Source organism: Sminthopsis crassicaudata, chromosome 3 (genome assembly GCF_048593235.1).
Source record: "Sminthopsis crassicaudata isolate SCR6 chromosome 3, ASM4859323v1, whole genome shotgun sequence".
In the NCBI taxonomy this organism is placed as follows: domain Eukaryota; kingdom Metazoa; phylum Chordata; class Mammalia; order Dasyuromorphia; family Dasyuridae; genus Sminthopsis; species Sminthopsis crassicaudata.
Window position 1 is genome coordinate 651469220 of NC_133619.1, and position 14621 is coordinate 651483840.

Here is a 14621-nt window from a genome sequence, read left to right on the forward strand (position 1 = left end):
CTGGCCCCCCGCCTGGCCTCCCTGTAGTGGGCTGGCCCGCCCTAGGATCAGAGGTCAGTTCCAGCCTCCTCCCCGAGGACTTTGCCCCAGACCCTTGTGATGAGCTCAGACTGCTGGAGGCCCTGGAGGACAGAGCAGCAGGGTCAGAGCCCGGTAAGCGCCTGCCATCTTGGGGGCCCAGAGACCCAGGGACGGTGCTTCTGGGGGGTGCCCCCAACCCTCTGCCGACAACTCAGCACCCATTTGCATAGGGTCCCGCTGGACGGGCTGCCCAGCCTCCTCTCCCCTCCCCCTTAGGAGGCCGGGCCCCCAGCCCTGCGCCCCTGTTGAGACCCAGCACCTGCCCCTCTCCAGAGGCCCGGGCCCCAGGCCCTCTGGCAGCCGTCTCCCTGGGGACTCGGGCCCCCGGTCGGGACTGGTCCCCAAGGAGACGGAGAGAAGGCTGGCAGGGCCATGGCCAACAGACCCCCCTCCCAAGGCCCTCTAGAGCCAACCTGGGGCCCATTCTGGCAGCAGGCAGAGAGGGGCAGCCCTCCCATCAGCCCCCAGGGTCAGCGGGCAGCTGGCTGCCCCGGGGGCTGGCTGGGCAGGAGTCCTCGGGCCTGGCCTTGGGGAGAGGCCGGGTGAAGGCCAGTTCTGTCCCCCAGGCCTGGCTTCCTTCTGGGGCTCCCTAGAAACCCCTCCCCACCAGAGGTGACCTCACAATGGCCCCGCTGGCTGGCTGGCAGCAGAGGGAGCGGGGCGGGGGGGCAGAGCAAGGGAGGGCTGGGGCCCTAGGTGGGGGGTGGAGGGGGCAGGAGCCCCGAGTGCCGCCCCAGCGATGGCCGCCTCGGACCCCGTGCGCCTGCTGCAGGAGGAGGTGACGTGCGCCGTGTGCCTGGACTACCTGCACGAGCCGGTCACCATCGACTGCGGCCACAACTTCTGCCGCGCCTGCATCACCCGCTGCTGGGATGAGATGGGCCGGCGCTTCCCCTGCCCCCAGTGCCGCGCCCGCTCCCCCAAGCGCAAGCTGCGGCCCAACTGCCAGCTGGCCAATGTGGCCATGGCCGCCAAGCGCCTGCGGCCCCACGTGGGCGAAGACGGGGTGCCGGGCCCGGGAACCAGCACGGGCAAGAGCCGGGAGGCCAGGGAGGCCGAGGACGAGCCGGCCCCGCCTCCGGCTGAGGAAGAGGCCGGGGGGCCGGGCGACGGGCCGCCCCGGGAAACCCAGCACGGGGAGGACGTGCCAGACACCACGGCAGAGGGGGCTCCGGAGGGGGAGGCCACGCCCCAGAAGAGCCCCGAGGACATCGAGGAAGCCCAGGCCAGGAGGCTGGAGAGGCAGCCCCCGCGGGAGGAGGCCCCGGGGCAGCAGGCAGATGGGGGCTCCGAGGAGGAGGAGGAGGCGGAGGGTGCCCCTCAGGCCGGGGCCGGGAGGGGCCTTCGACGAGAGGATGAGGCGGGCAGGGGCCCGGGGCCCGAGAGCCCCCCGGCAGCGAGCCCAGGGGACAGCGGGCAGTGGGCCGAGCCGAGGCCAGGGGTGAGCCTGCCCCAGAGCCCCTGCCCCCAGCACCCAGGAGAGGAGCTCTGGCTCTTCTGTCGCCGCGACGGCGCCACCTTGTGCCCCGCCTGCCACCCCGAGAGAGCGCACCAGGGCCACGACCTGGTGGTGCTGGCGGAGGAGGGCCGAGCCACCCGCGCCCGCCTGCGGGGGGCCCTGGGCAGGCTGCGCGCCCAGAGGGAGGCGCTGGAGGACGCGGGGCTGCGGCAGGAGCGCCAGGTGGCCCATTTGGGCCAGGAGGCCGCCATCCGGCGCCAGCGCCTCGGGGACGAGTTCGAGGGTCTGCGCCACTTCTTGAGCCAGGCCGAGCAGGACCTGCTGAGCTCCCTGGCAGCCGCCGAGCGCCAGGCCCAGGCCGCCCGCCGAGCCCGCGGGGCGCGCCTCTCGGCCAACGCCCGGCGCCTGGACCGCCTGCTCCTGGAGGCCTCGGCCTGGCTCCACCTGCCCAGCGCCCGCCTGCTGGGTGACAGCAGCGTCCAAGAGGGACTTCGCAAGCTAGAGGCCGAGGCCGGCAAGACTCTGGGGGCCCGCGTGCTGCCCGGGGAGGGCCTGGGGGGCGCGGGCCGGGCCCAGGCCGTGCTGAAAGAGGCCGCCCGGGCCTTCCGCGAGCGGCTCTCTGGGGAACTGGAGCGCGACGACCCCCCGGTGCGCTTCGACATCAACTCCGCCGCCCCTGGCCTGGAAGTATCGGAAGGCGGGCGCACCGTGCGGCTGGGGCCCCGAGCCAGCGCCCAACAGGCCGACCTCTGCCCCTGTGTCCTGGGCGACAAGGCCTGGGGCCACGGCTCTCACTACTGGGAAGTGGACGTCAGCCAGTCGGGGGGCTGGGCCGTAGGAGTGGCCTGCGAGGGCAACCCCCGGCCCCAGCCCAACAAGGGGCTCTGGGCTCTGCAGCTGAGTCGGGGCCAGCTGTGGACCCCCGAAGTCACCCTGGCCATCCGGCACCAGCCCCAGCGGCTGGCCGTCTATCTGGAGGTGGAGGCCGGCCTCCTGGCCTTCTCCGACGCCCAGAGCGGGGCTCCCGTGCACAGCTACCAGGGAGCCGACTGGGGCCCCGAAGCCACCCTCAGGCCCTGCTTCTGGCTCTGGGACCTCGGAGGGAGTCTGCGCCTGAGCCCCTGAGCCCCACAGTCCCAGATAAAGGAGTGCAGACTGCCAGTCCGGCCCTGTCTTTATTGGACACCGGGGACCGCGGGGCGGGGGGCGGGGGCCCTTCACCGGGCCTTCATGGAGCACTCGCCGCCGGCCTGCCGGGTGCCGTCCCGGGCTCCCCCCACTGAGTGGCGGGTCCGGGCCCCCCGGCTTTCTCGAGAGGAGGAGATCGGCCTGGAAGGGCTCGGGGTCCCTTCTGGGCCCAAATCCTCCTGTCAGAGAGCAGAGGGACAGAGGGGAATTTGGAGGAACAGATGTGGAAGAAGGGAAATCGGGGGTGGCCCGAGGGACATGGGAGACAAGCTGCCCCCCAGAACCTCAGCAGCTTCTGGACGAAGCCTGCAGCAGGCGGCTGGAAAGAGGGAACAGATTTGGGGTGGGGGAGCACGGAGGACTGCAGGGGAGGGGCCCGAGGGAGGGCGGCGAGCACCCCGGCCTGCACAAAGAGGAAAGACGAGTGCCAGGGCGCGCCGGCCTGGGAGGTGAAGCAGATAAAGTCCTGGCTGCCTGCGGTCAGCCCGTCCTTGGGATCCCGCCAGCCTGGGGGGCCCTCCCAGCACCTGTCCTCCAGCCCGCCAAACCAGGGGGAGGCTGCCCAAGGGGGCGAGGAAGTGGAACAGCTGTGGGGAAGCTGGGAGGGATCCGGGCAGAGTCGGGGGCTCCCCAGAAAACTGGGGGGGATCCGGGCAGAGTCAGGGGCTCCCCAGGAAGCTGGGGGGGATCTGGGCAAAGTTGGGGACTCCCCAGAAAGCTAGGAGGAACTCAGGGTAGAGTCAGGGGCTCCCCAGGAAGCTGGGGGGGGATCTGGGCAGAGTTGGGGACTCCCCAGGAAGCTAGGAGGAACTCAGGGTAGAGTAGGGGGCTCCCCAGGAAGCTGGGAGGGATCCGGGCAGAGTCGGGGGCTCCCCAGAAAGCTAGGAGGAACTCAGGGTAGAGTAGGGGGCTCCCCAGGAAGCTGGGGGGGACCTGGGCAGAGTTGGGGGCTCCCCAGGAAGCTGGGAGGGATCCGGGCAGAGTCGGGGGCTCCCCAGGAAGCTGGGAGGGATCCGGGCAGAGTCGGGGGCTCCCCAGAAAGCTGGGGGGGACCTGGGCAGAGTTGGGGACTCCCCAGAAAGCTAGGAGGAACTCAGGGTAGAGTAGGGGGCTCCCCAGGAAGCTGGGGGGGACCTGGGCAGAGTCGGGGGCTCCCCAGGAAGCTGGGAGGGATCCGGGCAGAGTTGGGGGCTCCCCAGGAAGCTGGGAGGGATCCGGGCAGGGTACCGTCCAGAAGAGGGGAAGATATCGGGTAGTTAGGGCTGGAAGCACCTGCTGGGCCCAACCTGCCTCCGTGGGCCCCTCCGGCCCTGGGGGGAGAGTGGGCGGAGGAGGGAGGCAGCGTCCTGGGGTCTGCCTCTGAAGGAGGAGCGGGGCTGGGGGCTCCAGCCGTGAGGAGGGCGCTGAAGACTGCAGTGAAGTTCCTCAGACCCAGGACCACAAAGGGGGCAGGGTGGGGGCGGGGCAGCGGGCCCAAGGCCAGGGAGACCAGGGAGATGCAGTGGGAAGTCCGCCAGCGCCCAGGGCAGGGGCTTCAGGAGCCCAAGGGCGCCACCTGCCACGCTGCCCACCCCGGACCCAGGGAGGTACCCACCAAGGAGGCCTCTGTGCCAGGGGCGAGGGGGCCTGGCTGGGCTCACTGCTATTCCAAGGGGCCTAGGGATATGGGGGGGCTGCTGAGCTCACTACCCAGCACCCCGGAGCACGAGGGGGACCTCTGGCTGAGCTGCCCCCGGAGCCCGAGGTGGTCAGAGTGGGGAGAGGCCCCTCCAGGCCCGGGGCTGGAAGATTAGCCCCCTCCCCGCGGGCTGAGGGAGGAGTGCCCTGCCCCCACCCGGCCCTTGGCAACCCCCTCCAACTGCTGGGGAAGCTGTCACGTGAAAGAAGCAGCGGGTCTGCCCGGATTGGGGGTCGGGGAAAGGTGCCCCAAGGTGGGTGGTACTGAGCTCCCCGTCAGGGCAAGGCTTCAAGGGGGGCAGCCCACCCGGGCTCGATCCCGACGCTCCGCAAAGGCTGCGGACGTGCTGCCCGGAAGTGCCCTCCCCCCGGCCCCACTTCTGCATTTCCCCCCGGCCCCACTCCGGGCTGCCCGCGCGCCCCCGGAACCCACCTGCCCCAGGCCCACCGCAGCCATGGTCTGTGCCGCCGAGAAGTGGGCCCGCCCGGGCCGGCGGCTCCGCCACGTTCAGTTCCGCCCGCCCCCGGGCCCGGCCCCACCCCCAGGGGCACGGCCCCTTTACCCTCCCCCAGCTTCTGTACCCCCCCGCCCCCCCAGCTGGCCACGCGCCCGCCTCCGCTCGGCCAATCAGCGAGCGCCTCGCGGCCCCTGCCCCCCGGCCCTACCGGGGCTGCGGCCGACGCCCCAGCGGCCCGGGACGACGTCCCCAAGCGACCCGCCCCCTCCCAGCGGGGGCCCGCGGCCTCGTTCCCACTCGCGCCTCTCCCTCCGCGCCCGGGCGCCCCAGTGAAGACTGCGGCTCGAGTGCGTCTCTGAGGTCGGGGAGGATCCTCCCTCTTTTTTTTTAATCTTGCCTAATTGGCAGTTAATTCCTCCTTCCCCGGGGACGCCATTAAGGGGCCCGTTAGCTCGCTCCAGGCCGGCCTCAGGTCTCCCAGTGGGGGAGCGGAGGGAGGCGGACTGGGGCGAGAGAACTCCGACCCGCCCGGGATCCTCCGCAGAGAGGGCCGCCCCCCCCCCGAAACTACATTCCCCATGAGGCTCCGGGGTCCCCAGGCGGGGCGCAGCGCGAAGGTCCGCGGCGAGCTCCGAGGGGACATGCAGTCCCGCCTCTGGCCCGAGGGGGTGGGGGCCAGGAAATAAAATCGAGGGAGAAACGGTGTTTCCAATTAGTCAGACTGAAAGGCCCGGGGGAAGGGAAGGGCGCAGGATCAGAGGGTCAAGGAGCTGGGGGAGGGGAGGGGCTGTGGTGGGGAAGGGCTCCTGCCCCTCTTCCTGGGGGGGGTCTTGGGATCGCAGGAAAGGAAACTGAGGTCTGGGGCACCCGGGGGCGGCCAAGGCCGGATTCCCGGGAGTGCGGCAGGTGCTGGGGGCGGAGCTCAACGGGTCACGTGACGGGCATCTTGCACCCGTAGCCCAGCTCGGCGCCCCCGGTCAGGGGCAGGTCCACTCCGGTGCAGAAAGAAGCGTGGAAGGCCAGGAAGACCGCTGCAGCCCCCACTTCGTCCGGCCTGCCCATCCGTCCCAGAGGCTGGGGGGGGAAGGGCAGAGGCTGAAGCCTGGGCGGGTCTCCGGGGACTGCCGACTCCCCCCCACTCCTGCCCTGCCCTGCCCTCCCCCGACTCCGCCCGGAGCCTACCTGCGCCCGCGCCCCTTCTCTCACAGTGGCGGAGGGGTCGGGGGTCAGGGCGGCCAGCTCCTCCCACAGTGGCGTCCAGATGTTTCCCGGGGAGATGCTGGGGAGGAGCAAGGTGGCCGCGAGAACCCTTAGCAAATGCTGATCGCCCCAGGCCCCCACGCCCCTGCCCGCGTGAGTGTCCTCAGCCAACCGCCCTTCCAGCTCCCTGACCGACCTCGGTCTCCCCAAACCTCCAATGCGCAGTCTCCAAGGCCCCCAGGTCCTCCAGCCCCCTTAGCCCAAGGTCCCCAGTCCCAGCCTAAAGCCATCGGCCATCCAACAGCTTCCCTACGGCTCGCCAAAGTGTCCTGGCCAGCCCAGCCTGCGGTCGCCCCAGCTTCTTCGGTTTTTGCCCCCCTCAGCCTTCCCCTGCCCAGCAACCCGCAGCCCCCCAAGCCCCCTTTCTGCCCTTCTCTTGCCCTGCCTCGCTGGTTCCAACATTCAGGCCCCTTCTGCCCATCTCCCATCCCGGCAGCCCTGGTCCCAGTCTGAAGCCCACCTTCCCAGGCCCCTCTTTGCTCTCACCCCCACCCCTCCCCCTCAGCCACTCACCAGTTGACCCGGACCCCGTGTTGACTCTCATCCAGAGCTAGGGCCTTGGTCAGGGCGGTCACTGCGCCCTAGGGGAGGGAAGACAGAGTCCAGGCCTAGGAGAGGAGCCTTTGGTCCACTTAAGCCAAGAGGGACCCTGTGGGTGCGGCCACCTCCTCAGGCCCCGGGGGCCGTGGCCACTAGGCCCAGGCAGCGCCTTAGCCCCGGGACAGATTAGGACCCAGCTCCTTTGGTGCCTCATTGGCTGTGGCCGCCGGCCCGGCCCCTCCCACCCTGTACCTTGGTGGCCACATAGGCCGCAGCCTTCCGCTGCCCGATGGCGCCCACCAGGCTGGAGATGTTAATGATGCTGCCCCGGCTCTGGCGAAGGAAAGGAAGGGCCAGCTGTGGGGGGAGAAGCCAGTCAGTCCCGGCCCCCCCCCCCCCCAGGGCCTGCGCCTCCTGTGTCTGCCTGTCTATATGTGTGTGTGCTTGTCTGTCTGCAGGATCACAGAATGCCACAGCCAGTTTCCACAGATCACCCCCATTTCACAGATGAGAAACTAGCCCAGTCCTGTGGCAAGGCGCCCCCTCCCGCCCTCTGCCTTCCTCTTCCCAGAGGCTCCTCGCAGGCTCAGAGCGTGCCCTTTATCCCAGCTCTCTCTCACCTTTCCTGAAAACCGGGCAGGCGGCCAGCCAGCTGCCCTGGGCTCGGGCCTCGCCCAGATCCTCCCCCTGCAGCCGTTGGCTGCCCACATTTCCTCCTTCCTCAATGACCTTGGCATACAGCTCGGGAGCTTCCTGCCCTTCCCTGGGGACTTGAGCCACCTCCCAGTGGGACAGTCCCAGGCCCCAGGCCCATCTCCACCCCCTCCCTGCCAAAAACCAGAAGGAAAGAGATCCCCTTTCCTCACCCAGACCTGGAATCCCCGCCTGCTCCAGGACCCCCCTCTGGCCTGCCCCCGACCTTCCCAGCTGGGCCCTAGGCCCTGAATGCCGAGCCCAAGCCCAGGTCACTTCCCCTCCACCTCTGCCGGGGGAGTTCCTGCAGAACTGGGCCTGGTGCAGCCCTTAAGCTCTTCATTTCTGGCACAGTCCCTCGTCCTGCCCACAGCAGGCGTCCCAGCCGCCCCTTCCCTCACAGATCTCGGGGTGATTCTTCCCTCTGGGGGGGCTGGATCCCATTCCAGCAGTCTTCCTCAAACCTCCCCTCCATCTGTTTCCCTGACTCCGCCAGGCCCAGTTCTCCCCGCCCCTTCAGGAGCTGTTTTCCCGGCCTCCCCTCCCATGACCACCTGCAGCTCTCCTCTCCTCCTTTCACAGCTAAACTCCTGGAAAAACCTCACCTCTACTTCCTCACCTCCCACTCGCTTTCCAGCCCCCTGCAATCTGCCATCCACTCTCCCCTGCTGCCTGAAATCTCTCTCCAGGCAGAGCAAACCACCACCTGCTCCCTCAGGTCCCCCCCAACGTCCTCCTCGTCTTAAGCAGTGGGTCACGGGTCCCCCTGAGCCTTGCCCGTGACGCACCAGGACGCTGTGGCCAGGTCGCCACAAGCTGATCGTACTTAACTGGCCTGGCCACTCTTTGGCGGTCCCTGGCTCCATGTTCCCACATGCGGCCCTGGACACCCTCCTCCCTGGGCCTGCTTTCTGGTCCAGAGACGGTCGTGACTCAGGGGCTCTCAGTGGGGAGTCGCGTCCGAGGCCCCCCAAGACCCCAGCCCCCTTCATCGGGCTGCAGAGGAGCAGCCCAGAATGCTCTGTGCTCCACCCCGTGGAGAGAGCCGAGAGCCCTTTCCTATGTCCTGTCTTTTCAGCCCCAAAACAGCCCAGGCTGGGAGCCTCTTTTCCACCCGGGAGCTTTGAAGCAACACTTCCCTTCTTGAGGGCAGCGGGCCAGCTTACAGTTCAAACCCCCCACATCCCCATTCAGATCCCTGGCTTAGGGGAGGTGAGTAAGCTGCAAAAGGAGGTGAAGAGTTGAGGGAGTCCCCTTCTGGATTTGGAAGTGCCCTCAGTTAAGGGAGGAGCTGGCCAGGAAAGGACCAGGCTCTTGGGGATTGGGAGTTAACCTGCAAAAGTTCTGCACACAGCCAGGATAAACGTGGATTAAGTGAGCTTCCCAGCAGGCAACGTTACCTAGAGACTGGGGTAAAGGAAGGGCCTGGAAGGGAAATCTGGGGCCTGCCGGGGCCAGCTGCAGGTGGGCCCCTCACACCTAGAAGCTTAATTCTTTTAAGCTCCCTGCCTGCTTTTATCTGCCTTGTGGGAACAGGAATTTCCCCCTTCTCCCAGAAGCTGGAGCCTATTTCCTCTTCTTCCTCGGCCTTCTAATGCAGTGCTCCTTAGTCCTTTGGCTCAAGGCCTTTCCCCTCTTGTATCGTGTTCCTCCTTACTCCCGAGGCCAGTCCTTAGCCCCCTCATTTCCCTAGTGCCTTTGTCCCCTTAACCTCATCCTTCCTGGTGACCTCACAGCCCTTTCCCATCTGAAACCCACCTCAGTTTTCTAGCTCTAGGCACCTGTCTCCAGAGTGCACCTCTTTTTTTCATGAGGCTGGAGTTAAGTGACTTGCCCAGGGTCACACAGCCAGAAGTGTTAAGTGTCTGAGACCAGATTTGAACTCCTGAATTCAGGACTGGTGATCTATCCACTGCGCCACCTAGCTGCCCCTGGAGTGCATGTCTTCTGGCACAGCGAGGGGTCCCTGGCCCCCCTGGGCCCGGCACCCCCCAACCCGGCCTCGCACAACTCTCCCTGGTCCTGTCTCCCAGCCTCTTCAGCGCTAAATGTGCCATGTGGTAGGTTCTGGACTAGTTCCCCACTCAAAGCCTCATGGCAGCCAGGTTTGTGGCCTGGAGGCCGGGGCCCTGTGGTGGCAGTAACTTGGGTAGCCCCAGTGTAGGGAAGGCTGAAAGAGGCTGGGCTCACCCACCCCCCTGCAGCCCTGGGTCATGCTCTTTCCCTCCTCCCCATAAACGTCTCTTCTCCAACCTGTTTCTCTCCCATGACCCCTTTTACCCCAGAGCCTCCGCCCTGCTCCACTCCATGTCAGCCTTTCTGAGGGAGATGGACCAAAGATGGAGAAGCACCTTGGAGCCCCTTGGGCTCTGCCTCCTCTTACAGTGGGAAGCTAGAAGCCCAGGGAACAGCTGCAGGACTCCGGGGATAACTCCACTTGGAGGCTTCATCATAAACCCCTCAAGGCAGGAACTTCCTGTTATTTGCCCAGGACTTAGCATAATGGCCCACACATCTCAGGCTCCAATAAATATTGATCAACTCCTCCCTCAAGGGAAAGCACATTTCCTCTGCCACAGCCTCCCCATCCCAGGGATTCAAAGCTCCCATCTTCCCGGTGCCCCACTGACCTTTCCCTAATCCCCTCCTCTTCCCCTCCACCGCGGTCCCTGGGTCCCTCCTTCCAGCTCCGGCCTGGGCCCACTGCTTCTGGTTGCTCCTCGACCATTTCTGCCTCACAATCCCCAGAGAGCCGCAGGAGCTGGCCATTTCCTCTCCAGCCCAGAACGGAGGCAAACGGTGCAGGGCCTGGCCTAGGGTCCCACGTGACAAAAACAAGGTCCTCCTCTCTCCCTGACTTCCACTTGCTTCCTGATTGTCCACAAACAGCCCAGAAAGCCATCAGCGCACCCCACGGTCCCAGGACCACCTGGATCCCGAATCTCACTCCCCGAGGAGACCCCCAACCAGCGCCAGGGGGTCTGCCCTGTGTCCCCGCCTCGGCAGATGGCCTCCAGGCTCTCTCACCCAAGCTCCCGAGCTCCAGCCCCATGGGACCCTGGGTGTCTGGGACATCTCGGATCCAGAGCTCCCTCCGAGTCTGAGCCGCCCTCTTCCAGGCTCCCCGTCACTGTGGAGAGCGCGCTCCGGGTCCCCAGGGGCGGGTCCCGCTCTCCCCCAGACCCACAGCCATTCAGCCTCTGCTTTCTCATCCTAACGCTCCCCTCCCGGACTACTGCAGCAGCCGGGGGGTGACCCGGGGCCGCCTGGGACCCCCAGGGACCGGACGCCACCTTCTCCGAGTTCAGAACTGGCTTCAGAGGCAGCTGGGGGCGCACTGGGTAGCACGGCCTGGAGTTAGTACCCCCCCCCAGCTGTGTGAGCATGGACGGCTCACTATTTACCTCAAGGCCCCAGCTGAGGAAAGTGGCAAATCTCTCCCTTATCTTTGCCAAGAACATCCCAGATACAGAACCAGAGTCTGCGTGACTGAGCAGCAGTCCGGCCCCAGGCGCTGATTCATCTTCCTGCCTCAAGTCTCTACCCACTACTGGCCATCAAATCACAGTCCTCCGCACCCCTCCTCCCCACTCCCATAAACCTTTGGGGTCAGACCTGGAGTCCTCCCTGAGGGAGCACTTTCACTGCCACTGCCCCCCCTGTCTGGCTCTCCTTCCCTCACTTCTCCTGAGCCCCTCAAGGCTAGTGAGCCCCCAAAGTCACACCCCGACTCGTCGCCCCCATGCTCTCCAGCGCACCCAGTAATCTGCAAGCTCTTTCTAGTTCTCCCCCGTTTCTCTGTGTTCCCAGAGCTTAGCCAAGGCCCAGATGCTGGACTTGCTGACCGACTGCCTGGGGGAGGCAGGTGACTCACACACAGATGGACTTAGACAGTTTGGGGAGATGGCCAATGCTGGGATTTTTTTTTCCAGACATGCGCGCGCGCACACACACGCACACACACGCGCACACACACGCGCACACACACGCGCACACACACACACACACACACGCGTGCGCGTGCACACACACGCACACACACACACGCGTGCGCGTGCACACACACGCACACACACACGCGCGCGCGCACGCACACACACACGCGCACACACACACACACACACATGCGCGCGCGCACACACACACACACACACACACACACACACACACACACACACCCCTATATATTTAACGAGATTTGGGTTGTTTTTTTTTCTTTCTCTTTTCCCAAAGGGAGGTGGGAGAGAAGTTATATTTTTATCTGAAAAACAATCTAACTTTAAAAGAAAAACCCTTATTTTCCAACCTCAGAAAAGCCGGAATCTTTGGCCCCTCCGGGCTTGAGCCCAAGAAGGAAACAGGCTCAGAGACCGCTAGTAGCGCTGCCCCAGGGGGCGAGCTTGGGAAGGGGGGGCACTTCTCCCCTGTGGTTGTACAGAGGATCCCCAGCGGGCGGGGGCATGCCAGGGTGGGAGCGCTCAGCACACCCTCTCCCTCAGTCTAGGTCCTGGCCCTCCACAGACCCCACCCCAAGCTCCGGGGGCTTCCCATTCCTGCAGGCAGCAGGAGACAATCAAAGATAACGGCCACAAATGGGAATAAATGCTATAAATGAACAGCGGGGGGCAAAAACCTGGCTGGGGGAGCCTGGACACTCAGAGGGCCAGCCAGGTCCCCGACATGTCTTGTTTTACATTTATTTAAAGCTTTTTATTTTCAAACCAGATGCCCGGAGGTCCCCCCGATCCCCGAGCTCCACCACTGCACGGCAGAGCGCAAACCGGGTCAGAGTTTCCAAAGCCAAGTTCAAGGGCTTCTGAGGGACCTGGACAATCTGCGGGGGAAGATTTCTATCAGGACATTAGGGAAACCCCAGCAAACATGGGAATTGCACACCCAGAATTAACTGCAATCCCATTAGTGCTGGAAGCCTGGGCCCTCTTTGGTCAATCACAGGCCGCCTGGAGCGGGAGGGGCTCCCTGGGGCGGGCCTGCCAATCACAGGCTGGATGCTGGTGCTCAGAGGGGGCAGTTGCGCTCATTCTCCGCGGTTTGTGGGACACGGGGAACCTTCTTTAGGTCACTCAGCAAGAAATTCTGCTTTATTCTCCCCGCGTGAGCGAGTCCCCAGTCATGCAGCTAGTCAGCAGCCACCGGGCCCTCTGCCCAGCCCTGGTACTGCCCATGCCCAGTGGGCACGGGGCCCAAGAGCCCCTTCCAAGGCTGAGGCCCCGGCTTCTGGGAAAGGAAAGACCTGCCTGCTCCACGGGGGCCGGAGGGCTCCGACATTCCCAGGGGGCTCACCTTGGACACCGTGTACACGGCGAGGAGGTTCAGCTCCAGTAGCTCCCGGAAGGCCCCGGAGGACGTCTCTTCCAGCGTCTCCTCTGGGGGATCTGCGATAGGGGGGAGGGAGGAGGGTAAGAGGAGCAGAGCCGGGCCGGAAGGAGGCGGGGGCAGGGGGTCACTCACGGTGTCCGGCGTTGTTCACCACGCAGTCCAGGCGGCCAAACCGTCGCAGGGTCTCAAAGATCAGGGCCTGGAGGCCAGGAGACAAAGACTCAGAGCTCGGGAGACCCCGAGCCAGGCTCAGAGACGCGAGACAGAAACCTCCCAAGACTCAGAAATAAAGCGTGGGCAGAAGCCTCATTCTGGGGAGATCCAGCGAGGAGGCCGAGGGGGGGGAATCTGGGGAGACGAGACGGGCAGTGCTGGGGACCTGAGTGCCGCGACCCCCCATCCCGGCGGGCATCGGGGGCCAGAGCGAGACCTGAGGCCCCGGGCAGAGAGGGGCAGCGGCGCACCTGCACCTCTCCTTCTCTCCTCACGTTGCACTGGATGAAAACGGCCCCGGCAGGGGGCCGCGCCCACCGCAGTTCCTTTTCCAGAGCCCGGCCGCTTGTCTCTGGGGAGAAAGCAGGACTAGGAATGTCACCCGATGGGGGGAATGAGCTAGAGGAGGGGAGCTGGGTCCCTGAGGGGTGAGGGGGGGTGAGGGGGGGAGGGGTCCTTGAGGGGTGAGGGGGGGAGGGGTCCCTGAGGGGTGAGGGGGGGAGGGGTCCCTGAGGGGCGAGGGGGGGAGGGGTCCCTGAGGGGTGAGGGGGGGAGGAGTCCCTGAGGGGCGAGGGGGGGGAGGGGTCCCTGAGGGGCGAGGGGGGGAGGGGTCCCTGAGTTGGAGGAAGGGGCCAGGCTCAGGGTCACTCACCATCTCTGTCACAGATAACCACTATGGCGCCGTTCTCCACTAGGAGGGAAAGGGGTGCGGCTGGATTTGGAGCTCTCTGGGTGTGCTGGGAGACAGTTTGCCGAGGGGTGGCAGGGTTTCCGAGGCCTGGGTTGCCCCTCTTGGCAGCTGCTGGCGGGTGGCCCCCGACCTTCGCCCCCTGCCTCGTGATCAGTGTCTCATGGGAGCCAGGGCAAAGGGCAGGTTTGGCCTGGGGCACAACCCCCCACCCCGCGGGACCCTCGGTGGGTGGGCTCGCACAACAGCCATCCGAGCGTCCGCTTCCCGAAGCCCAGCTTTGCCCACGCCCCGGCCTCAGTTTCTCCTCCAGCCTTTCGAGTCAATCAGAAGCTGCTTCTCCCCACCTGGGTCTACCCCTGGTGCCTAAGGCTCCTTGGGGGGAGCGGGTCCGCCGGCCCTTCCCCCGGACGTCCCCTCCAAAGGCCTCCCCCCAAGGCCAGGCTCACCGAAGGCGCGCACGATGCCGGCGCCAATACCCCGAGCCCCGCCGGTCACCACGACCACCCGCTTCTCCTCGCTGCAGGGACCCGAAGCCATTGAGATGTCCTCCCGTCGGAAGAGCGGCGCCCTCGGACGTCGGTCCCTCCGCAGCCGCCCGGTTTATAGCCCGAGTCCTCATTAGCATAGGCTATCACAGCAGTTCCCACCCCCTTTAGGGCCAAGGACCCTCAGCCCGTGCCCAAAGACGGCCCCCCTCATCCTTCCCCTAGCCCACCCCCTTGGGACCCCCTTCTAACCCCTCCTACTAGGACGGATAGGAACTTCCCCGGCCATGCCTCGAGAGAGCTAATAGTCTGCTACCACAGTCCCTGTGGGGGCTCCTAAAAGACCCCTCCAGAGCAACCCTCATCTGCAGATTAGATTCTCAAAAACCACAGCTCCCATGAGGCCTCACGCACAGAGGAGCAAGGCAGGCGGCTGAAAATGCCCCACAGCCTCCTGGGAGATGTAGTTTTTCCTTCTAAGAGCCAGAGGGAGGCAGGTCAGAAAGCGACCCCCAGAGGAGCTGGGTCAGCTCGCT

The 14621-nt window shown here is 65.9% G+C and overlaps 3 protein-coding genes and 1 long non-coding RNA gene across 8 annotated transcripts in view; 2 read left to right on the plus strand and 2 right to left on the minus strand.

Annotated features, from left to right (window-relative positions):
- The window catches only part of BCAT2 (branched chain amino acid transaminase 2), an 11792-nt gene extending 6789 nt beyond the window's left edge, over positions 1 to 5003 (minus strand). The window contains exons 1-2 of one of the 4 annotated variants that reach the window (XM_074308143.1): positions 4839 to 4906; positions 4323 to 4384 (exon numbers count right to left, since the gene is read on the minus strand). Coding sequence is in view for 3 of the 4 variants with exons in the window: in XM_074308141.1 (XP_074164242.1) it covers positions 495 to 539 (45 nt within the window). In the remaining variant the exon portion in view is untranslated. Of the gene's footprint in view, positions 1 to 494; positions 658 to 4322; positions 4385 to 4838 lie in introns of those variants that run through there. The other 3 variants (XM_074308142.1, XM_074308144.1, XM_074308141.1) reach the window with 3 other exon arrangements.
- LOC141565094 (E3 ubiquitin-protein ligase TRIM11-like) lies at positions 713 to 2686 on the plus strand. Its single transcript, XM_074308140.1, has one exon. The coding sequence runs from the start codon at positions 821 to 823 to the stop codon at positions 2663 to 2665; it is 1845 nt and encodes a 614-aa protein (XP_074164241.1). The 5' UTR covers positions 713 to 820; the 3' UTR covers positions 2666 to 2686.
- A 216-nt stretch (positions 5004 to 5219) lies between the features above and the next one.
- HSD17B14 (hydroxysteroid 17-beta dehydrogenase 14) lies at positions 5220 to 14277 on the minus strand. 2 transcript variants are annotated; one of them, XM_074308158.1, is made up of 9 exons: positions 14047 to 14277; positions 13562 to 13600; positions 13161 to 13261; positions 12829 to 12895; positions 12661 to 12752; positions 6916 to 6996; positions 6637 to 6704; positions 6046 to 6142; positions 5220 to 5937 (listed from the first exon to the last, which is right to left on the minus strand). In XM_074308158.1, exons 1-9 carry the CDS (start codon positions 14135 to 14137, stop codon positions 5794 to 5796), a joined length of 780 nt encoding a protein of 259 aa, XP_074164259.1. In that variant the 5' UTR covers positions 14138 to 14277; the 3' UTR covers positions 5220 to 5793. The 2 variants fall into 2 exon arrangements, with proteins under 2 accessions (XP_074164259.1, XP_074164258.1); XM_074308157.1 differs by having other exon boundaries at positions 6916 to 7020; positions 14047 to 14276.
- Positions 5822 to 9909, plus strand: LOC141565101 (uncharacterized). The gene is made up of 4 exons (XR_012488842.1): positions 5822 to 6216; positions 8435 to 8568; positions 9252 to 9416; positions 9642 to 9909. It is a non-coding gene; the product is annotated as an uncharacterized LOC141565101 (long non-coding RNA).
- Positions 14278 to 14621: the final 344 nt, after the last annotated feature.

Bases quoted from the DNA above. Each gene is read 5' to 3' on its own strand.
- HSD17B14 (XM_074308157.1), bottom strand. From the start codon at position 14,137: ATGGCTTCGGGTCCCTGCAGCGAGGAGAAGCGGGTGGTCGTGGTGACC. The intron at 6,705-6,915 runs GTACAGGGTGGG...TCCCTCCCCTAG, and splicing joins CGGCCTATGTGGCCACCAAG to GGCGCAGTGACCGCCCTGAC. The intron at 5,938-6,045 runs GTAGGCTCCGGG...TTCCCCCCCCAG, and splicing joins GAGAAGGGGCGCGGGCGCAG to CCTCTGGGACGGATGGGCAG.
- LOC141565094 (XM_074308140.1), top strand. From the start codon at position 821: ATGGCCGCCTCGGACCCCGTGCGCCTGCTGCAGGAGGAGGTGACGTGC.